General features: G+C 37.3%; 1 protein-coding gene across 2 annotated transcripts in view; it reads right to left on the bottom strand.

Moving 5' to 3' along the window:
• Positions 1-5,098: 5,098 nt before the first annotated feature.
• The window catches only part of LOC126354154 (probable chitinase 10), a 256,966-nt gene continuing 236,789 nt past the window's right edge, over positions 5,099-25,275 (bottom strand). For both annotated transcript variants that reach the window (XM_050003569.1, XM_050003570.1), the window contains 6 exons: positions 20,327-20,538; positions 16,096-16,231; positions 14,012-14,154; positions 10,704-10,889; positions 10,260-10,385; positions 5,099-6,496 (listed from right to left, as the gene is read on the bottom strand). In XM_050003569.1, coding sequence (XP_049859526.1) covers positions 6,338-6,496; positions 10,260-10,385; positions 10,704-10,889; positions 14,012-14,154; positions 16,096-16,231; positions 20,327-20,538 — 962 coding nt within the window. In that variant the 3' untranslated portion in view covers positions 5,099-6,337. The remainder of the gene's footprint in view (positions 6,497-10,259; positions 10,386-10,703; positions 10,890-14,011; positions 14,155-16,095; positions 16,232-20,326; positions 20,539-25,275) is intronic.

Genomic DNA, 25,275 nt, shown 5'->3' with positions numbered 1-25,275 from the left:
GCCTGTGTCAACAAGCTACAGTCCCCCAAGATTGTTTGGCCTACTGAAGATACATAAGGATGGATCTCCTCTTCCCCCCAGTAGTGAGCAACATTTGAGTTCCTATCTGTTTCCTGCCTAAGAATCTTATTTCATTGCTTAGACCACTCATAGGCAAATGTGACCATCACATCTGGACCTCAGAGGACTTCCTAAGATTCCTGAAGACACTTAATCTGCAACTTTTGGATATTTTGGTTAGCTTTGATTTTGCACCTTTTTTATTTACGAAAGTACATCTGCAGGACTTGTTAGAGCTTATAAGCAGCAAGTTTGAGAAAGACATTGTGGCATTGTTAAAACATGTGCTTACCTCACTTATTTAAAATATTGGTTATTGAATAAGTAATAAGTGAATGGTGCCACCATAGGAAGCCCTGTCTCCCATGGTGGCCAACAATTTTATGGAAGACTTCAAGGAAAAAGCACTACAGTCAGCAAACCTCCAACCTTCCTGCTTCTGGCAATATGTAGACAATACATTTGTGGTGTGGCACTGTGGAATATACACTTTCCTTATGTTTCTCCAGCATCTGAACTCATTCCGTCTGAGTATACAGTTCACCATGGAAGCAAAGAGAGATGTCTTCTTACCATTCCTGGATATTATGGTTAGAAGAAAAGCCAACAATACACTGGGACCTAGTGTCTACTGCAAACCAACTCATACAGAGTTATATTTGCAGGCCACAAGCTATCATCATCCTGCACAATGTGGTAGTGTCTTATTAAGCTCTTTGGTGTTTAGAGCACATGTGGTTGCAGATGCTGACAGTCTGCCTGATGAGCTACAACACCTAAGAATGGTGTTCCAACAGAATGACTATTCTGATAGATACACCATGCATCCATTCTAAGCAAGTTCAGAGCAGGGATGTAAATGAATATGCAGAATCACCCATCGAAATGGTGTTCTAACCATATTTTGGCAGCATGTCTTCAAGAATAGAGAAAATCCTCAAGAGGCATAACATATATTTTTCGGTGACCTGAATCTTATATTGTGCAGACATGCTGAACTGTGGAAGAACTTTTGTACATGCCTGGGGCAACCTGCTAAGTCAGCAGGAGTGGAGCATTGCCTGTATGTGGGGCATTGCATGTTGTATGAGAGGACTGAAGTTTTATCCTCAGCATCATCTCTTTGGGAGTATACTTAAGGAGGACACACGTATTATTACAGCAAACAATCTTATCAACAGGAATGCAGGTTTTTCAAGTAAGTGCCACCTGGAATCCAGCATTGGATGCCATTAAATTAAAACAGAAGAACCACAAACTTCCAATTCAAGGTTCAGCACAGCACACTGCTGAGATCTGATACAGCTTTTAACCACATAATTGTCTGGAAGCACAGTCTTTGCCCACAGTGCACACACAGAAGGCCTCTTTGCACCTCCTGGCAGGGGCACTAAGAGCACTGCTTTCCTCCACTGTGAGCACCTTCCCTTGCATGCATATTGCCTGCTCCTGGCATGATAAATTTTGATGCCACTGGCTATTTATCATCAGTCATGTCTTGTAGTAGTGACAACAGTGTTTGCCACCACCTGAAGATGTTGAACAGTTGTATTGATGAAATATTGTGGGTTTCACACAGTATGATCCAGTGGCAAACCGGAAAAGTGTATTTGCATTAGACCATGTATTATAAGCAGTACTGAACTTTTTAAATGTGCTCTCTTCTTGTAATTACTGCAGTTGCTTTTGAATACTTACTACATTCTCTTGAAAGTTTAAAACTCTACTTTTACACTGGTTATCATTACCAATTACAATTTTCTCTTGCTTTTCAGTTTTATTTAAAATACTAACGTGCATGTTATTTTGGTTGTTGACAGTTTCAGTTTGACCCTTCAGCTTAGAATGTATATACAGTAAAAATTTCAACTCTGAGCCCAGACTCCACCTCTGTCACCTACAGTTCTACCGTTTACCATCTGGATTCTGTAGAGGCTTCTCTGTCATCTATATTATTCACCCTTTCAACAAACTGTCTACATCTTCATTTATAGTGGCTATGTGACTACTTGGCTCTCTTCTAACTGCAACTATCAGAGCTGACTGTTTCACTTTTTGCTGCTGAAATGTTGCTATGTAATTCAGCTCTTTGTTTCTGGAAGCCTGCCATTTTCTCATTTTTTTATCTGACTTACTAAATCCTGTCATTTGCCTTTGAACGCTTGGTGTCTATCTGTCAAAGTTCTTCTAAAAGTCTGATACCCATCCAGTTGAGTTTTTTTAAAGTTTACTATATGTTTCTGAAATCTTGTTAACTACCTCACTAATCATCTGTTCTAGTAAGTTCCTGCTTACACTTTCCTCTAATCCTGCTTATAGTAGAAGCTCGATTATCTGACCATGTGTTCGATCATTGGTCTGTGCTCCATGCTGAACAGTGTGCCAGTGTTAGCAGTCGATTTTACTCCAGTAACCAAGTAGAAACATGTGAAGGTTGGCTTCATTGATGGAAAAATCATCGCAATGTTAGGCATATTGCCATTTCAGGTGATGATGATGATGCAGGTAAGGACTTTGTTGAAAGATTTGAAAAAAAAGTGTCAGAAAGTAAACTGGTATCTCATCAGTTACACAAGGCTGTTTCAAACTATGAAATACTGCCTCAACAACCCTTTGCCTCAATGAATGAAACAGCCACAGGCATAACACTACCATAGGATAGCCTGACCATTACAACATGCAGCAGTGGAAGTGGTGACCATAAATTGATATTTGTAATTGTCAGATTTAAGAAACAAAACCCTTAAAAACATAAACATGTCATCACTTATGGTTTATTACAAAGCTCAAAAAATGCTTAGATGAATCATAATTTCTTTAAAGATTTGTTTCTGATGCATTTGTTCTGGCTGTTAAAAAATATTTGAAATCGAAGAACCTACAAACCCCTGAAATTATGTTGCTAGATAGTGCCCCAAGCCACCCCTCTGAGACTGAACTTCAACAAGGTGACATAAAACCTTTGTTAAAAAATTCGGGGTATGATTACAGTCCAATATTTGTGTTAACCAAGTGTGCTTTACACTTTTGATTTGAAATGCTGTTTACATATCTAATACATGAATTATAAGTCAACAAAAGTTTGACATGAAGTGCACTGTGAGTACTCCAACATCTAAGCTTTCTAAAAAGCAATAACTTCTTGAGAGGTAATGACCTGGTATCCATGCCTACCGATAATGCCAGGGCCATGAAGAATGTGGAGCCAAGAATGCTGGTACTCAGTGAACTCATTACAGCAGCTGCCAGCACAGTGCACCCATACTATGTGTATTGGAAAGAGAGACTGGTGACCAAGGCAAGAAGGAAAGGTGTCTACTGACTCCGATCATTTGTGTTTCCACTAGTTCAGATGCAAGACCTGTTGTATTTTGCCACAGATAGATGTTGTTCATTTACGAATATCTCTCTCTCTCTTGGTTTGTCCTCTTGACATGTTATGTGTGCTGGTGACATTTCTGGCTTGTATACAGTTTAGATTGGATTAATACTACAGATGGTAGAAGACTTGCTGTTACCACGTTCGTACAGCCCAGGTAGAATGCAGTGTATTCTTCCAGTTAGCAAATTTATACTTTCAATCTTTACTCTGGGAATGAGTTGTAAAAAAATGCCTTTTTATAAACATGAAAATTTTGAAGCTAAGTGTTTCACCAAATTATTTAAATTTAGCAGTACTTTCAAAAGCATAGGTTCCTGCTTACAACTTCGAATAATTCAGAAGATTACTTCCATTTAATTTCTTGTGTGTTAGTATGACCTGTGGTTCTTTGTGGTCCTTAGATACAGATGACTATTCATCAAGCATGAGTGTTAAATATGGAGCTATTGTATCAGCATGGTTTGACAGGAACAAAACTGGTGTACAATCTGGATTAGAATACTGGCCTTTATATAGAAATTTATATTGCTCCACCTCACTGAAGTTAACTACTTCTAACTGTTGGCAGCTGTTACTGATTCCAATTCTGGAATATTTAATGCATCTTATTTGATGAAGAAACTGCAGAAAAATGTGTTTAGTAACTCCACATTGGTGGCACTGTCATTGGCATATTAATTATATTAGACAGTCCACATGAAGAAGTGTCTACAGAATATGGAAATAAGTTAAGTGGCACAAGCACTGGAATTAGAGGTCTAGGATCAGCAGCAAGCTATCCCGTAAAGCCAAGATAACTGTAGTTCAAGCATATAACTGCTCCAAAGCAAACAGCTTTTCTCAGTATAATTAAACCTCACAGTATGCAGTCTTAGTCAAGTGTAATCTTTCTATAAACTAATGAGCATGCAATGCTTGTGGTGGGAGAAGTGACCTTCTCTGGAAGAATGCCATAATGAAAATACAAGAACACCAAGAATCAGTTTCCTGTCTAGCAATACAGCACAGTACGATGATTTATGTATATTCTGTTGACTTTCTTTCTTATAAGTATTATGTTAGTTATGCATTTCTTTACCCCACATAGTAGTAACGCATGTAGTAAAAAATAAACACCACACACATGTATTTGCATACTACATAACCACTGATTCAGAAGGTGCACTGCAGAAGGGTTGGTATATTTTTAAGAAACAGCTTATAGTTACTCTTGTGATGTACAGATGCATAGTGTGGGGGCCTCATCTACTCAATCTTCAGTTTCCAGACAGACTATATTAATGTCTTAAAAGTAGCAGGAGTTAACACTGATAATTACATACTAAATGAATGCACATGTATGAAATATCTTGTTATCAAGATGGACAAAAAAAGCAAAATGAAATTGGTGCACTGACAATTCATTCAAAAAATTCACACCAGGGTTTCTATTTCTGATAACTTTTGCTTCATTGTCTTTCACACACTCTCCATAGGCGTGTGTCACTGCTTCATATGTGCATCTTCATCATTTAGTATTTCTACTTAAAGGATTAGCTGGTCTGTCCCCCAAATTAACATTTATAAAGCAATGGTACATTGATTCTAAAGTTTTTATTTACTTGAAAAAAAAAAATCAGTATGTAGACAGTTAGTACTGAAGTAAATAACATCAGCTGTGGAAGAATCAGTTTTATTGACATAATTTTACATCCAGTCTCTACCTTAAGGACATGATAGGAAGTCCTTCGTATAGTAGCTCCAGATTGCATCAAAACATACAATGCCATGCCAAATATGAGTTCTATACTTTAAAACTGGTTTTGTTTAATTTAAATATACACTTACAAATTTCCATCAGTTTACCTTCCATACATAATGTAACAATTTGCACAGAACTATACATCTGGACATTTTCTCAGTATCACAGACAATTTGCAGAAATGGTTGAACTAGTTCTTTAATAAAGCTACTAATTGAAAAACAAAATTAAGAACAGCTCATGAAATTGTGTGAAATAAAATTTACAGAAGGTACTACGTTGTGTAATACCTCACACAAATTTTAAAACACAAAAACATAATGTAAGTACTAAACAGTACCGGGAATGGATTCAATGTGACTTCATTCAGCATTCTAAAATCTGCATATCCTTTGCAACAGAAACATGAAATCTTAGCTTACGATTTTAACAGGATTTAAAGAATGTAGCATGTAAAATGTCCTTTGAGATATATCTATGTAATAACTAGGCAATTAAGCAGTTCAGTTTCATAGATAATATATTGTAAGAAGCAATTAATTTCACTGTTTATTTGTTGTGACTAAGTCCTGTTTAATTGTTATATGTCTATGAAGTCACATGTATGAACAAAGTTAACACAGTTCTCCATTATTACAGTTCCCACATATTTGACATAGACATTTCTTATCACAACCAAAGTAGAATCATAAACTTTAAGGTACAATGTCATAGTCTAGTTTAAAATGCAAGAAATATGCATTAATAATCATTAAAATTGATCATTCATTTATGTCCAACATTTTTAACAGTATTTGCTGGAAAAGCAAGACATGTACCAGTTGTTTTAGAATCCTTTAAATCTAAGTTATGGCACAGCAGAGTTTGATCACAAAAGTTTTGTGATAACACCCGTTCAAATCTCATGCTCTCATTTTCTTCAAAAGTTTAAAAGAATTTGAAATATGCATGATAATTCTTCTTGATGCAGTCTCATTTTATTTGTATGTGCTAACCTTGCTGCTACAGCAACTGGTAGCTGTAGGACACAAACTTTCAGTTTTGTTGAAATCACTAACATTCACATCACTTAAGTCTTCCACTCACACAAATGTTTTGTCCAGGCACAGTTCCACATGGTTTCACAATAAATAAAGATTCAAGAGGACTTAAGTTTATGTGCAGTCATGTGTGTTTGCTGTCAGACCTCTAAGTTCACTATTAATTGTACGCAACAGTGGGTAAGTGCCACAACCACAGCGATTGCGGAAGTCATCAAGGTCAAGAGCCCATATCATTCCACCACCAAGTCCAAGTTCTTTTATGAACTGAGTCTGTGAAAACACATTATTATATTTTAAGCATATAAATATAATCAAACAATAGAAGTTAAGAGTATAGAGTAATATTTTCATTTTACTGATGGAAATTAATAAGCCTGAACACAATATTACACACATGTTAGCTGATACAGTGGCAGCACTAGCACTGCTACTTTATTGTTTATTTTCATATCCTTTTCTGTCATCTCAATGAGACTTAATATGTTACAAATAGAGACATACCATCCTGCCATTTCATATCTCTATGAGATGCAGTGTTATTAAAATGAATGATCACTTAAACATTTTGTGAAACCCAAATAGCTGAAAAAGGGAAACTTATACTCATCTCAAAATAAAGTTGTATAACAGGAAGTAATGTATTTCTTATATGTACAATTATCTGATATGAAGGGCAGTATAGTGCTCATACTGAAATGTTCAAAGGGAAAATTAGATGGTATGTGAATTCCATAGGCAAGATAGCAAATTGTGTGTGTGTGTGTGTGTGTGTGTGTGTGTGTTTAAGATCTTCAACTAATCATGAGCAGTCACCTTCATTGGTTAGGCCACTGCAGGGTGTCTCCGGGACAAACCAAGACATTGAGTTTCAATTATATTTTCCTATCATTCTCTAGAGCACATCCCTAGAGGAATGGCTATGATTGAGCACTGTGACTCACTCTGCCTTAGGGGTACACTCAAATGAATAAATTCACTAAAAAGATTTTATTCATTTAAATTCTGTATTTTTAAAAAAAAATTGTGCGTCTGTCAGTCCTACAAGAGATGTTTATGTTTTCATAACTAATAAACAGGCTTTTCTCTTCTGTGATAAACAAAATGAAAACTGTTTATCTTCCCCCAACACAATCAGTCATTTCATAAGACATACCTTTTTGAAGAATAATACACAATTTTCTCAGTGTAAAAGGAGCTCCTAAAAACTATGAAAAAACTGTCACCATGAAAAATCATTATTCAAAGAATCAGTTATATTGAAACTGGCCCCAACCCCCTGCTTCCTTAATTTAAATTACACAAATTGTCACTTCTGTTAAGAAAAACCTGTGACAGGGGAGAATTAGAGATCATTCCATATATAAGACTGTTTCTCCAAGACCACACTTTTTGGAAAACTGTAAAGGCAATATTTTTCAAACATACGTTCTATCTCTATAAACAAACTTGAATCCACTACTTTGCTTCAACCTTTTTCTTATAAAACCATGAGGCTTCTAGATATGGAATACTTCTTTCTGGTATGAGTTCTAACAATGAGATGCATTTCCAAACAGTCTACATACTGAGGGGCGTTCCCAATTGCTCTTTCTTTGTGGAGACTTTAATGTAAGTAATGTGCTCCGAAGATCTATCACCTCATATCCCTGGGGTAGTACTATTGAAAGCCTCCAGTTTTCAGAAGTATCATGTGTTCTAAAACACTGGATGGAGTAAGCTTCTCAGCACAGCTATAGGAACAGTCTCCAGCACCAGTCTGTTGATATGATCTCATGCCCTTACTGACACCACTCAGTGATAAATTGCACTCCAGTGACCACTTTCCCCTTTTCAAAAGCTGCTCAACAAGGAAAACTGGACACTGTACAGTGAATGGCTGTGCCTGAACATTAGGACAGCATCCAGGAATGGGTGGATCACCACAAAACCACAGATGAATCCATTCCTTTAGTCTTTAGGCTGCTTAAGTAAACTGCCTATTCCCTGGTGGAATGAAGGGTGCTGATGCCCTGGTGGAATGAAGGGTGCTGCTGTGCAATAGAGGTCAGGTGGATGGCTCTGTGCAGGTTCCGATGTCAACTAACTGCAGAGCACCTAACAGTCTTTAGAGTGACATGGGCCAGAAGCCACTGAATTGTTAAGGAGAGCATAAAGATATATAGCAAGAATTTTTGAATTCCTTAAAACATTTCATTAAGGAGAGCATAAAGGAGCATAAAGATACATAGCAAGAATTTTTGAATTCATTGAATCATTTCATTAGCTCAATTAGTTTATGGGAACAATTTCCGGAAAGCACAGAAAGCTGTTTGGACAGTTATACCAAAAGGGTTTATGTCTCCAAATAACACCCAAAAGCATTACCCACATAATGCCACAGCAATTTGCTCAGACTACTCTTGCCAACAGCTTAGATGTGGCACCCTTTTGCTTTAATGTGATTGTGGTAAGGAACTGATTGGATTCAGCATTGTTAGAAGCTCATGATATTGCAACACAGTTATGGCAGAAACAAGTAAAAGATGTTGTAGTAACTTGGGAAGTAATCAAAGAAAATCCTTATAGACCAGTTTATTAAAATATGGCAGACAGGATAATTTCCCAAAAAATGGAGAGTGGTTTTTTTTGGTCCTGTCCTCAAACCTGGAAAGAACCAAACATGCCCCAATAATTACTGAAGTATATAAGAAGCATCATGGAGCAAATGATGAACTGTGACTAGTATAAATCCTAGAGAGCAGGAAACTCCTTAGCCACTGTTAACCTCATTCTGTTGGAAACAACTATATAACAGGCTCTCTTATGGAGCTTACAGGCACTTTCTTTTACTTAGAAAAGATGTGTATGATACTATCTTTAGGCACAGTATTCTCTGACAGCTTAAAAAACGGAGCTTCTTTGGATGCCCATACTATGTGAGTGCTTTGTTTCAGGTGCTGAATTGGCAAAGTTCTGTCTGACAGATTTGACCAGGAAATGGTGTCCCTGAATGCAGTATTTTGTGCGTGATATTGTTTGTCATTGCCATAAATAGTATAGTGTTCAGAGAAGGAGCCCATGCAATGATCATTATTTCTGGATCATTTTGTAGTATTTTTGTTTCTTTTGCAGCCCTCAGTAGCAATTTGTCAGGTGCTGCTTGGATATAGTACCGTAGGTTGGTAAAGGGGGCTGCTCATGCAGATTTTAATTTTTCAGCAGCTACGTGTGTGTGTGTGTGTGTGTGTGTGTGTGGAATTTTTAATGTTCTTGGCCTACAAATGAGGTAGGTACATTATATTTAGTTTTAAAGGTACAGTGAAGTTTCTGGGGATCATAATTTATTCAGTTCTGGCTGCCGCACTTAAGGAACTAGAAGGCAAAGTCCTTCAAGGCACTAAAATTCTTGAAGTGTATTAGTTACATGTCTTGGTGGATAGATATTGTGCATCTGCCCCAGTTTTGCAAAACTTTTGTACAATCTCAGTTAGATTAGAAATTGACAGTTTATGGATCAGTGAGAACTACATACTTCAAGAATTTTGATTCAGTCCAGCTTCAGGGGATTAGGCTGGTCTCTTCAGGACCAGCCCTATACCTAGCCCCTGTGCTGGTGGTAAGGTTTGCTTGGTGCTACAATACTGTTTATGAGTGATAGGAGTGTGAGGAGAGGAAAGGCATGTGCTGAGTTCAAGGGGATAAGATGTCTGGGGCAAGGATGGGATGGGGAGATAATGATGGAGAGGGAGACAGGTGGATCTCAACAACAGTAGTAAAATGATGACTGAAAAAGGTAAATGAGTTAAAGGGAGGGAGCAGTGTGGGGGAGAGGTAACCACAAGGTTAGGGGAAGATTGACATGGAAAATGACAGAAGGGAAGAAAAGGAAAGGGAAGGGAAGGGGAAGAAAACTAGCAGAAGTTAAGGCCATGGAGACTGTGAGAACTGGTTTGTTTTCTAATCATCAATCAATAATGTTATGTAGTAGCAACACATATTACATCCAGAGTTATTCATTAGTGAATTTTTATTCAGTAATTATGAAAGCTCATACCTTTCTCCTGATGTCAGACACATCATCATAAGAAACCCACTGATTACCACGGTATGCATATGGACCAATTCTTCCTTCAGGATCTCTTACAGTAGTCCATCCTTTGCTCTTGACATTATAACATATCTGTAAGAGATGGTAAGTGTTATTAAATATACCAGTTGCAAGAGATATGAGGTCAAATGTAAGTAGCAGTGACTTATTAAAATATGGTCCTGTCTGCTGTTTTCTAGGAAAACCTCTATCTTCCTCTGCACTATGACACATAAATATTTCTTTTTTAAAGGAAAGGAAGAGACAAAGCAGAAATGAAATATGTTGTAAGAGGAAAAATGGGATACTACTAAAACAGAACTGTCAATATGGCTGATTTGCTTGAACGGTATTAATGAATCACCGATAACATGGGCAACAAAGAGACTCACACTTTGTAGAGCTCCTTACCTCATAATACGCCATGAATCCACCAGCCCGTGTAAACTCTCCAGCTTCACCAGGGCCATATGACTTAGCATTCAGACCATGATTTTTAGCATCAGCCAGTGAGAATGACTGACCATACATGGGCATACCCATTATAAGCTTTTTCCTGTCAGCTCCCTTCTCTATCCAGTAATGCATTGTGAAGTTCTGCAAAAAAGGAAATGAACGAATTTGAACAACTGAGTGAGTTGTTACTTCCTGTTTCTATCCTGTGTCCATTATAGTATTTAAGGTTTCATTCTATTTCTGTTATGCTTAATCACTACCAATCCTGCAGCTGTTTCCACAAATCTATTTTCATTTTTCTGATTTGTTTGTGTGTTCCTTCTACTCCTTCATATTTTCTTTCCTGTACATGTTATTCTTATAACTCTATTTAGAACTGCTTCATGTTACTGTCCCATCATATGTTTAAAACAATGGATATTTCTTTCCCTTTCCATCTTATAATAATGGGTTACTATTTATTTGTAAAAGTGAAGTAAGCAGTTATATATCTTCTTTAATAACCCCTTATGTATCTGCCAAATATTTTAACCCCAGGTAGATGCCGTGCTTCTTGACTTCCGCAAGGCATTTGATATGGTTCCCCACAGTTGTTTAATGAACTAAGTAAGAGCATATGGACTATCAGACCAATTGTGTGATTGGATCGAACAGTTCCTAGATAACAGAATGCAGCACGTCATTCTCAATGGAGAGAAGTCTTCCGAAGTAACAGTGATTTCAGGTGTGCCGCAGGGGAATGTCGTAGGACTGTTGCTATTCACAATATATATAAATGACCTTGTGGATAACGTCAAAAGTTCACTGAGGCTCTTTTCAGATGATGCTGTAGTATATCGAGAGGTTGTAACAATGGAAAATTGTACTGAAATTCATGAATTGATGCATGGTGCAGGGAATGACAAGTGAATCTCAATACATACAAATGTAATGTGTTACAAATACATAGAAAGAAATATCCCTTATCACTTAGCTACAATATATGAGGTCAGTAACTGGAAGCAGTTAATTCCATAAATTTTCTGGGAGTAGGCATTAGGAGTAATTTGAAATGGAATGACCATACAAAATTAATCATCGGTAAAGCAGATGCCAGACTGAGAGTCATTGAAAGAATCCTAAGGAAATGCAGTCCAAAAACAAAGGAAGTAGGTTACAGTACACTTGTTTGCTCACTGCTTGAATACTGCTCACCAGTGTGGGATCCGTACCAGACAGGGTTGATTCAAGAGAGAGAGGAAATCCAACAGAGAGCAGTGCACTTTGTTACAGGATCATTTAGTAATCACAAAAGCGTTATGGAGATGATGGATAAACTCCAGTGGAAGACTCTGCAAGAGAGATGCTCAGGAGCTTGTTATGGGCTTTTGTTGAAGTTTTGAGAACATACCTTCACTGAGGAGTCAAGCAGTATACTGCTACCTCCTACATATATCTTGCAAAGAGACCATAAGGATAAAATCAGACAGATTAGAGCCCACACAGAGGCATACTGACAATCTTTCTTTCCACGAACAATATGAGACTGGAATAGAAGGGAGAACCGATAGCGGTACTCAAGGTACCCTCTGCCACACGGTGTCAAGTGGCTTGCGGAGTATGGATGTAGATGTAGAACCCTATTACTGCTACAAATGTGCTCTTTGAATTATGTGATGAGGTGGCTTTTGTTATGGCTGTGCTTCTTGCCAAATATTGGTTCCTGTGTCGAGAGATGGCAATCCAGCCAATATGAAATATTTATCATCCAATTTTACAAAAACTGTTAGGAGAGAAAATTTCATTTTTGCACGTATTATAGTCTGATATCTTCACTCAATAAAGAACAGAAATTCTTTTTGTTACCCATCATACAATTATAAGTGCAAAGGCAAATTAAGTAATACACTGCATGAAATTTTAATGAGTTCACAGGGATAAAAATGTATTGTGTAAACTTTGTGTATGGTTGATTTTAGCTCATACATTGAAGTGAATGAAATGCACATAAGATACCGAATTTTTATTTATAATTGAGAGCAGAGTGATATCTAATTTTTTTCATGAGTTATTGCAGTTTATATCCAACTAACAGTCAGGTATGACATGCCCAGGTCCATCCATGTGGACTTGCCAGCTGCTATGAAATACTTATCCTCCATTTTTAACAAACTATTAAGCGAAAAAAATTTGATTTTTGCACATCTTAGAATCTGATATCTATGCTTCACAAAAGACTTAATTGTTTCATTATGTGACATAGTTACTATGCTGCAGCAAATTAAGTAAAACTTTGTGTGAAATATTAAGGATTTTGCCGAGGTAAAAATGCATTGCGTAAACTTTGTAGATGGTTCAGTTCAGTGCATACATTTCAGTGAATGAAATGTATATAACATATCAAAATTTTATTTAAAATCAAAAGCAGAAGAATATCTCATTTTGTTCTCAAGTCATTGGGCTTTATTCCCAAAGGACAGTCACACTCGACAATCCCATTCACGTCCTTGTGCATCGCAAATCATGTGGTCCTAACAATCGTCATATCTCATAAATGATTCAAGATATAGAAATGAAGTCCTTTTGAGAATGACAGCATGCAATGATGCATATAAGTACTCAAAATGTATTTATTCACAAAGATATGGAACTAAGTCATCTGCAGCAGTGAGAGTTTAGTAGCTCAGGACGCATTCAGACATCTGTAGCACTGGAGGGAAATCCAAATGGCACTTGTATTCATGTCTACACATGTGGAGTAGCATAGTAGGATGTGTATGCATACCTGCAGCAGTGAAAGGGTTAAGGTAAGTCTTTACATTTTTCATACGTTTTGTGATCAGTATGAACCACTAATAAGAGACTGTAAATTTTAGTCTAATGCTAGAAAATGTCTTGGGTGGAATGCAAATAATGGGAAGAACAAAGGTAACCACTCACCACATTGCTGAAGCTTTTAGCAGTGAACAGGCACATAAACAAACAGTGTGTGTGTGTGTGTGTGTTTTTGTGTTATGTTAGTTAGTTAGTTTTGAAAAAGGTCATGGTGTGAAATGCTAGCAATATTTCAATTTTACTTATATGCATTTTGAGTATTCATTGCCTGTGTAGTGACTGGTTACCATTACATTACACAGGTTGCAACTTCTGTAACATCTCTTTCAGAGTAAATATAGACAAGACCCTAACAAACAGTTAAAAGTTCTTATTATTATCAATACTCACTGATATGTAGTTACATCTTAAAACATTATGTAACACCATATTAGACATAAAATACTCACAGCATTGAAATAATCATAAGTATCTCCAGGGTAATAATACAGGGGAGCAACATGACCAGTCTGCTTATCCCAATGGCCATGGAAGTCATAAGTCATCACAGAGATGTAATCAAAATACTGTGACAGAACAGGAACATCATAGCCTGTAAAGGAGAAAATAATATAAATGTCAACAACATCTTGTAGAAAGAGAGAATATAACCAAAAACAAAAGCTATAGTTAATGAGAAGCCTGAAGTGTGGTTGATTTTAACACAAAAACAATGAGAAACTTCATTCTTTTATATTTCATCCTTAAGCAGTTTATACACAATAGAAAAGGTAAATCCATTTTTGAACTTCTTTTAAAGCTGAATTGAGTAACACTGTAACTTGTACTGTAGCATTTACACTGTCCCAGTTTCACATCTGCTCCTGTTGTATCTTATCAGGAGGATGAGACAGAAAGCTAGTTATTTCCTTTTTTTCAGGATTATTCTCTGCTGTAAAGGATGTTCTAAACCTATAGGGTCAAAAGTACAATGGTAGAGTAATTTGAGCAGAGTATTCTAAGATAAGAAGCCAAAGGTTGTAAACGAATATTTTAGTCCATCAATAACTTTTGACTCTAAAGATTTGGGACATGATGCTTATTACATATATCTTATGTTATCTTTTCACTTGTCTTTGCTTATGTATACACTTAAGAAGACAGGTGTGCTATCAATTACATATCCCCCTCAGGATCTGTGACTCTACATACTGTCAATAGCAAAAAATAGAACCAGATAACAGCACTTGCACCTTTGAGAACCTTAGGTTCCTTCTTCTTGGACAAAAGAGGAGTTGGTTGAGGGGCAATACCAGCAATAGTTTCATAACATCAGAATCAAGTGAGGAAGAGCTTTACACTAGCAGATGCAGACAGACTCTCAGAAGAATGCTATACTCTGGAGCACTGACACCAACACAACTTTGTGGTCTCCCAAATATACATAAAGAATAAAAACAATAAACTGACTCCTGTTATAGTGCAGTCAGATATCTGACAAAGCAACTGAAACCTCTTGTGGGTCCTAGGCCCACCACACTAAAAACATAGTACACATTGCAAAAGTGGTCCAAAAGATGTTTCTGTACAAAACAGGTCTCCTATTCACTTTTTATGTAACACCTGTTGCTCTGTTGGCAGTGAGACTAGGGCCTCACATGGTGGCTGCAAGAGATATGGTGGACAACAACGATCATGTTTCAGTTGTTGTTTCAGAATTTTATATACATATGAAGCATGCCCCTGCTGGTAATGGATCACCAGCATATATGCTGTTCTGGTGGATAAATGGATATTGGCAGCCTGCCAGACACAGGTGCAATTGCCATTGCTGAAGTGATCAGAAATGGCCATAGACACCGCATCACTTCCTCCTTAGAGATGAGATGGCAAAGCCATCTCAATAATAGCTGAAGGTCCTGCACGTACTTTCATGCTTTCATCAAATGGTAAGAATACCTGAAGAAATTTATGCCAAATCTCAGCTTGAACATAATTATGTTCACTATCTGAAATGTATACTGGTATCACTGCATTGCAACTCTAAACACAGTATGTGTTCGGTAGTGAGGTACAAGTACTGATGGCAGACATGATAGGCAGTAGTGAATTTATACTGTGAATGATGTTAAGCTGCTACAGGAAAATATACTTTAAATTTACACACTTGATAATGAAGGTGTAATTCCAATGGAGGATGGACTGCTTGTAATCTCATTACATCATACTGTAATGCAATAATACTAAGGCGACTTAACAGAAATACATACCGCCACACTGTAGAGGAATAATGGCTGGGTCTTATGATGGAGAAGAAACAGGACAAGGACGTGAGTGTTCCAACAGTTGTGAGGTACCAAACCCAGCAATTCAAAGTGAAGTCCAAGTAAATACACACCTTCAGTCACAAAAATATCATAACAGTTATCTAGAAAATAATGTCTTCCTCCAAGAATATCACATCCATCATTTTACAATTTAGTTTCCTAGCTTGTAAAAAATAAAGTTCTTCAACTCATAATGACAGTTAGGCATTTTACTGGTTAGTGTATACCTGAATCAATGACAACTTTGCTTGGTGAAACGGCAGATGATAAGAGCAATCCCCGTGGTTTGAAAGCCATGCTCAGTTCTTTCACTAGGTCTGCAAATCCTTGCTTGTCAGAATCTGGTCCAGCATTGCAGTCAACCTAATCCAAAATGAGTTAATGTGACAATCATGTTGTAACATGCCAATTATTGGATAATTGAATACACATCAGCACAGTTAAATTGATGAATTACAAAAATACATTTTTAAAACATGCCTTTGAATGTTTGCATTTTTAGCACTGTAAACATTAATATAACTTCAATGGTTTAATAGTGCTAAGATTTTCTTAAAATAAGTAATTTGTATACGCTGATAGCAATGACTTTCACCCTCACTGCATTTTACTGTTTCCTCACCCTCACTGCCCCAGCCTCCTCCTTACCCCCACCCAGTTGCCTCTTCCATCATGTGCTGCTACTCACAGTCTGACTCCAGTTGCCAGAGGCTGTGGTCATGTGTGTGTGAGTCGCATTTGTGTTTGTCTATGTTTGACAAAGATCTTATTGGCCGAAAGTTCACTTTCTGACAGTCTTTTTGTTGTGCCTATCTGCAACTCAGCAAAAATAACATAGCAGGGCAAAGTCAATTAATCTGGATGGTGATAAGTGTAATACTGAAGAGGAGACTGAATTTTTACAAGGAAACCAAAGTGACAATCATTTTGAGTTGTTTTCATGCAAAATGAGGATTTACTGAAAATTTCCATTTTTTAAAAAAATTTACCCTTTCACAGTTTCACCAAGCAGATTGATCTGATATCGCAGCACTCGGTGCTGTGCAATGAAGATCTTCTGTGGCTAGGGAATAGGTGAGGCGGCTTTGAAACCTGTGTGTTTTCAGATATGTAGATGACACTTTTGTTGTTTAGTCTCATTGCAGTGAGAATTTGAACAAACTGATCTCAGTCCACCCGAATATTCATTTCATGATGGAGGTGGTCAGAAGCAAGGTTGATGGTACATTGGGACATACTGTTTACAGGAAGCCTGCTCACACTGACTTGTATCTATGGGCTGATAGTTGTCACCATCTGACTCAATGTGAAGGGTACTCCATATCTTAGTTTACAGGGCCCACATCATATCAGATCCTGAGAGTTTGTCAGTCAAGTTAATGTGGCTTGAGGTACCTTCTGCCAGATCAATTATAGCAAGAGACAAACCAGACGTGCGTAGTGCTATTGACTAACCAAGCACTGGGTGATTGATGATAATACCGAGAAAAGGTCTACAGCCTTTCTGCCTTACGCAAAGAGCATCTCTAACAGGAATGGCCATATTTTGCAAAAATATGATGTAAAATGTGTTTTTTGACCTCCATCAAAGTTTAGAGCCCTTTTAGGTTCTGTTAAGAATGACCTTGGTTTGCGCAAAGCAGATGTATACTGTAGTATTTACATTTGTGGCATGTCATATATTGGTCAGACTATTAGGACCATGGAGGACCAGTGTACTGCCCATAAGCATCACAAACACTTACAACAGCCAAGAAAATTGGCTATTGAAGAACATTGTCTTGGCACTGGTCATCCAACAGAATATAACAAATTGGTTATTGCAGAACATTGTCTTGGCACTGATCATCCAACAGAATATGATAACATGAAGATTCTGACATGTACTTCCAGCTAGTGGGATAGTGTTAAAAAAAAGAAGAAGAAGAAGTAGAAGAAGAAGATGAACAGAATTAATAACTTCTGGCATCGGTCATCTTTTGTTGTATGATGGCACTAGTCATTACAGTATGTTTATGTGTTATCTCTCTGGAATTGCTCTGCAAACCAAGGTTTTAAATTCGCTTGCACAACACTTACTTGCTGCAACTTTGCCTCGAAAATGACAAGGTTGTCACCTGTCGAAATATTGGCAGTTGTCCATGACGTCACCCAGCTGCATTCCATAAGTTATTTGAACATTGCATATGCTGGGAGAAACTCAAGTCTCTCTAAGTTTTAATTAATTGTTCCAAATGAAGCCAACAATGGCTACCATATACTTCAAAATTCCATTAATATTTGCTTGAGTTTGTGGTGTTCCATGAACAGAACAAGAAGTTCCTATATTTTAATTTAGCCCTTTTCAGAATATCTTGAAACAAATTAGATTAGAAAATGACAATTGTAATTGCTGTGCCTCAAGTTTTTTCACACAGGGTGACAATTTTTTAACTATATGAAAAAAATTTGATTAGTTACAAACTATTTAAATTTAATTCAACATGTAAAGGTCTCTAGAGATTTTCGGATTTAGTTTGTGACATTTTCAATATGCCTGCCATCATTAGCAATGAGGTGATGCAGATGAATAGCAGAATCCTGCATGACCCACTGAAGTGTCGGAACATCAATGCTGTCGATGACCTCCTGAATGTCTGTTTTCAGCACAGCAATGATTTTGGGAGTTTGTACCCCCGGTCTTTAATATAACCCCACAAAAAAGAGTTGCATATGTTGAGATCTGGAGAATATGGCAGCCAATCGAGGACCATGGCAGTGGCCTCTGGCTATTCCAGAGCCAGAATGCAGTCCCTCCAGTGCTCCTTCAGGACATCAAAAACTCTCCTGTTTCAATGGGGACGAGCTCCATCTTGCATGAACCACATCTTGTCAAAATCAGGGTAACTTTGGATAATGGGGATGAAATCATCTTCCAAAATCTTCATGTGCTGTTTGGTAGTCACCAGGCCATCAAGGAATATTGCACCAATTAATCTGTGACTGGATATTGCTTAGCACGCAGTCACCTGTTGAGTGTGAAGACACTTCTTGATTGCAAAATGCATATTCTCAAACCCCAATGCACCAACTTTGCTTATTGGTGAATGCATCCAAACAAAAGTAGTCTTTTTCAATAAACCAAATCATACTCACATCAAAGTTCTGTTTGTGAATTCTATGCACCATAGTATTTGTGAAACACAACTGCTGTTCCATGGCCCTGGGTCTTAATGGCTAATGGGTTTCAGTTTTGTATGGAAAGAGATGTAGATCTTCAACAACAATTTGTTACATGTCTCTCATGTCTTCTCGATGTTTTCAGGCATGTCCACCCTTTTTGGATGACCAACATTGCCAATAATGTCATCACGGACACTACCCGTTCTCTCAAAATTGTGAATCAAATTCTTGATCATTAGCATACTTGGACCAGTTCTTTTCAGCTTGAACTCAGGTTGAAAACCTCCTTTGAGCCAGAGTTGAGCTGTTATTGCTCATGTAGTAGGCCTTCACAAGTGCTATAAATTCAAGCACCCAGTACCACGACATTTTCACATGCAAATGGTCGACAACAACAAGGCGCGTATGTATGCACATACTAATTCCCATCATGCCCTGTGGCCAACCGTGCAGTTCGAAAGTCTTAACACAAACCATTCAGAAGTTATGACAATTTTATCTCATATAGTTTAATAACTGTCACCCATTGTATATCTTCAATTGTATAAAATATTATTATATAGTCTAGTGTTCTGTTAGTCACAAAGCTTTTTGAATACATTATGTCCATCACCATATTTTTTTTCACTTTCCATTTCACAAATATTCCACAAACTTTTGTTATTTTTTATTCATGAAATTATAAGTGCAAGCAAAGTGGTGATGTTATAATATAAAGCAAGATTTTTCTGTAGTGAAAATATTTGGTAGAAATGGAAATTAAGCATGTATTCATTTTAATCCACAGATTACTATCACATTAACCCGATAAAAACTGTAACAGTACTAGTATTGCAAGACACTGACAAATTCTGGGAAAACTATTTTCTTTTTCTGCTTCTCACCATATGTTTTCTTGTCTACCTCTTGTAGAAAAGTGCTGAAAGCGTAAGGTTTAATGTTTATGAGTGTTTTCGTCAGGCATATTAAAGGACTTGCCTAATAAAACATCCTGTATATTTGATGTTTTTGCTGTAAATGCAAGCATTCAGATGCTGACAAAGTTGTTAACCAGCTCTCATATAAATCATCAGGAGGCAGAGGCTATGATCTGAGCACACATTGTAAAGCTGATGTTCGAAACTGGAAATACAAAGACTCTTAATGTCTGCTTCAATATTTCCATTTTTCTCTTAGTATGAGTAGCAATGCATTTGTGTAGAGTGGTTTGTGTCTGATGATAAGAAAGAAGTAATGAAACATATATAATTGAAATTGCCCTTCACATTAGTCAAATGATATGTAATCTTTCTGTACCTGCCAACATTTTGGATATTCCCAGTCAAGATCTAGTCCTTCAAAGCCATACTTCTCGATGAACTTCACAACATGTTCAACAAATTTTCTTCTTGCTGATGGATTGTTTGCAAGCCGACTGTATTTGTCACCAAGAGAATCGTTCCAACCGCCAATTGCTAAGAGAACTTTAATTCCCTTTTTCTTTAATCCTGAGACCTTTGTATAAAATTCTGTTGGACAAAGACAAGTGTAATGGTGAGAAAAAACTAACATTTAGTAAATTTTTAGATAAAAAGTAATAGATTTCATTACCTGACACATAAATCGATGAACTTGCACACATATAAAATTATCATATATATACAGGGTGTATATAAAGTCCGGGAACATTTTCAAGAACCCAACATTGAACAGATATCATACATATGTCATTTTGAAGAGAAACCCTGAAAGGATTTTTTCATATATATCGCCACAGTGTAGTTTGGTAATTTGCCAATAGTCAGCACTTGTCATAAACATGGCGAGTTCTGGTGTGGAATTAGCTATCTGTGTGTTGGAGTTTGACAAAAAGAATTGTGCTACAGCTGTTCAACAGATGTTTAGAACCAAGTACGGTAAGAAGCCACCAACAACAAAGGCCATTTACCACTGGCACAACTAATTCATTACAATGGGTTGCATGTACTTGGAAGAGAGAAGTGGACATCCCAGTGTGAGTGAAGTGAATGTGGAGCATGTATGAGAGACATTCATAAGTAGTCCAAGGAAATCGATGCATTGTGCATCCCATGAAATTGAAATAGCTCCAATGACAGTGTGGAAAGTCCTGTGACAGAAATTGTCTATGAAATCATTGAAACTGGAGCTAGTGCAGAAGCTCAATGATGACAACAAAGACAAGCATTTTGAGTTTTGTTTGCAGTTACAACAACTGAATGAGAATGGGGATAGCTTTGTTGATTGCTTCATATTTAGTGATGAAGCCATTTTTCAGACTAATGGAAAAGTGAACAGGCATAATTGTCAAATCTGGGGTACAAGGCATCCACACAAATGCATTAAATTTGAATGTGATTCCCCAAACGTAAATGTTTTTTGTGCCTTTTCATGTCAGAAACTGTATGGGCCATTCTTCTTCACTGAGAGCACTGTCACTGGATATTTCTACTTGGACATGTCGCAGCAATGGCTGATGCCTCAAATGCAATTGGACTCTCTGTTCATCTTACAGCAGGATGGGGCTCCACCACATTGTCATCGTGAAGTTCGTGGGTACCTGAACATGGAGTTGCTGCATCAATGGATCAGCCTTGCTAAGAAGGGAATAGCTGTTTCCTGAAATGGACTCCCTGATCACCAGATCTCACTCCATGTGACTTTTTTTCTGTGGGGACACATTAAAAATCTGGTGTATGTATTGCCTCTATCACATGATGTAGCAGAGCTGCAGGAGAGAATACAGGAAGTGACTGCCACAGTTGATGATGCCATGATGGGACGGCTATGGCAAGAATTCAATTACATATTGATGTCTGCCGGGTCACTCATGGTTTGCATATTGAATGTTTGTAAAAAACGTTCACAGGTTCTCTTTAAAATGCAATATGTATGACATCTGTACAATGTTTAGTTCTTGTGCAATAAATAACTGAAAGTGTTCCTGGACTTTATGTACACCCTGTATTTTATTGAGATGCTGTTCCATGCAGCAAAATAAAAGGTATAGCTTGCAATTATATATTTTTTGTATGTCTTGTTTATCTTGGCTACTACATCCAAATTGTTACACAACTGCTATCATATGAAATTAAAAGAGAAAGGAAGGAAACACTCAAGAAACACGTGTTGAGAAACAAAAGTCTGCAATGAGTCATCAGCCATATGTAGACTCATATAATGTCTATTTACAAAAATAAAATACAGCAAATGATCAGCAGTTGCACACGGAGGATGAAGAGAGCTCAGTGTCTTAGTAAAAGGGAGTGATCATTTTTGACACTTATTATCAGACCATCTCAATGTATACCATTTGATGCAAAGTATCCCATGACAATTATAGCATGAAAAGGTGAAGGAGCAGGCAACAGAAAAAGTAGGCAGATGTAGAAGAAAGCAAGACTAGAAACAAAATATTGGATAAGTGCAAGTAGGACTCATGCTATGAGGGTTCCATACAAATTTAATTAGGTACATAAATAGTTTATCTATAAGTTTTGATGAACGAGTTTGCAAGTAACAAAATATGTGGTGTAAATGGCCAAATCTTTTGATTATAGAGACTTAGAAGCTTAATTTTTTATACTGTTAAGGGGCTATGGACCTTGGTATTTCCTGTCCCTGAGAAAAAAATCTCTTAACAGTTCCACAGACAAAAGGACAACAAAGTGATCTTATAAGGGCTCCATTTTTAAGAACTGAGGTATGGAACCCTTAAAATGGTCAAGAAAATGCAAAAAGAAGGGAGAGTGTTGAAGAGAGGAAAAGACAAATAATACAAAAGAGAGGGGGAAAATGAGATGACAATTGGAAGAAAAATCTGCACAAGAGAAAGCATGCCTCATGGAAGGTTGGGATGCAAAAAAAGGAAGATAAGTCATCACTAGAAAGAGGTGCCACAGGGAGCATAAATTATAGTCAGGTAATACCAGCTAGAAAACTGGTACTGTAGAGTAATCTCCCAGCTGCAAGCTATTGGTACTTGGAGAAAGCACATAAACTATTTGCAGAACCAAAAATCAAGATCCTTGGTGCTGTGTTTGACAGCCAGGTGCATGTTCATGATATAGGCTTGCTGTCCATGCCCTTCTGTTCTTTTTGAGGCCATTATAATTATGTAAAATATGGGACAGTCATGATACATATACTGGTAATTAACAGTGGTGGACTTAGAAATGCATACTCCTGATATAAAATTATCTGAACATAATCTAGTTTATGACAGTGTGGTGATATAAAGAGAACATTTCACATTTTAAAGTGACTTTTCAGTTATGCAGGTGATTGTATGAAAATTATAGACTAATTTGGCAACTTCAAGAAGTGGAAACACTAAACAAAATTATGTTTTTGTAGAGATTTGGTGTACCTGGTATACTTATGAAGTCTTTCCTATACGGACTGGTAGACATGGAGGTGGAGGCAGCTGTCAGAATACTACTATTGTCATTTGTTTGAGGTGTTTATATGCACTGATATATAGCGATGAACTTCAAAAAGATGGAAGATAACAACAAGGAATGTTTTGTAGCATAACAAGTACACTACAGAGATCAGTCGGGTAGGAGGCTACTCTCGAGAGTGTGGGAAAGATCTTTTTTAGTGTCAATCTCAAGACTCAAATGGAATGATTAATAGATTTTAGTTCAGGTGGCATTATGTTATAAAGACAACAGTCATCATTCTACTTAGACTAAGCCACTATAGCATTATAAATTTGCTTCCATATGAGCTCAACAGAGTAGCTTCTCAACACAAAAATAGTTATCTAATTTATATATTTGCTGAAAGTAACTATATTAGAAAAATTCTGTTTAACACAAGTTCAAGGATGCAGGGAAGAGAACACTCAACATGAAGGGAGATGGCAACTGTCAAAGTAAAGATGCCGCTGTTATGAACTTTATTTTAAATGGAATGTGAAGATAACAATCAAGAATGTGAATGTTAGCATGAAGAAATGTATTTGAAGATCTGGAAACAGACCATATAATGTTCACAAAAATGAAGGAGTTGAGTTGTCCAGAAAATTAAGAACTTCAGCATCACCACTAGTCAGACATGAAACACATCATCTGTGGATCTTAATTGCTAATTAAGTCCACGAGGAGTGATGGTGGTGCTATTTGTGGCACCAGAACAGCAGCAGAAGTTGCTAAGATAATATTCACTATCCAGTTATGGAATCCATGCCAGATTTTCTGTTAGGTTTTATCTCCTTCACCCTGACTCCTCCCAAGTTTCTGCAAGACAAATAGTTTTTGGAGCAGCCCACTAATGGTATAGATGCAGTTATTAGTATTAAGGTTGCAGGCATGCTATTCCCTCAGAACTATGCTGTCTCACTGCATCTTCATTTACCAAAGTCCACCTTTTCTGCAACAGAAACCCTTGAGCTAATATAGCAACGAAAATCAATTTTAGAGAGTATAACATAGTTGAATAGATAAAAAAACCTAGTCACAAAGCAGCAGAAGGAAAAAAACACATATATGGAGTGTTTAGAAACAGTCTGAAAAGCTTGTTAGGGCGTTGCAGGGTAGGTTATGTTGAGATATTATTACAAAGAAAAAGTTTTGAAACATTGAGCAGTTTCTGAGTTAATTAGCATTGAATTTAGCCAGTCTGGCCATTGCCTGTGCAGATTCAAGAGACCTGCCCAAGACAGTGACACAAGCCATGTTCTCTGTTTGGTTTCCTAAGACCAAACATGGGACAGAAGTAAGAAACTAATCAATCCAAAGGTTAAGTAGTGTCATGCACTATCATCTACATTATGAGAACAACTGACACTAATTGTATCTGGTGAACCACATGGATTTGTGCATTCAATGGCCTTATTGGCTAACTTCGATGCTAATTAACTAGGAAATGGTGCAATGTATTGAATTTTTTTTCTTAACAATTACTTCTCAGCGAAATCTAACCTGCAACACCCTTACAAGCTTTTCAGACTGTTTCTGACCACCCTGTAGTAGTTTTGGAACTGTGCAAGCTTTTGGAGACAGTGGCTCCTTCTTCTGGCAGAATGGTTGAAGGGGAAGGGAGAGGGAGTAGGGAAAGGACTGGTGAGGTTTAGGAAATGTGGAGAGTTACGGAAAATTCAACCAAAACACCAGGCCAAGGGATGAGAAGGAAAGACTGATTGGTGGGGACTACACTGGTTGAAAAATCCAATATGGTGCAATCCCTAACAATCAGTTTTTTCTTCTCATCCTGTCTGGTAAGTCTCCCATGACAAAGGATTC

This window comes from Schistocerca gregaria, chromosome 3 (genome assembly GCF_023897955.1).
Source record: "Schistocerca gregaria isolate iqSchGreg1 chromosome 3, iqSchGreg1.2, whole genome shotgun sequence".
NCBI classification, from domain to species: domain Eukaryota; kingdom Metazoa; phylum Arthropoda; class Insecta; order Orthoptera; family Acrididae; genus Schistocerca; species Schistocerca gregaria.
Note: the sequence above shows the minus strand (reverse complement) of the source record. Positions and strands in the feature narration are given on the sequence as shown.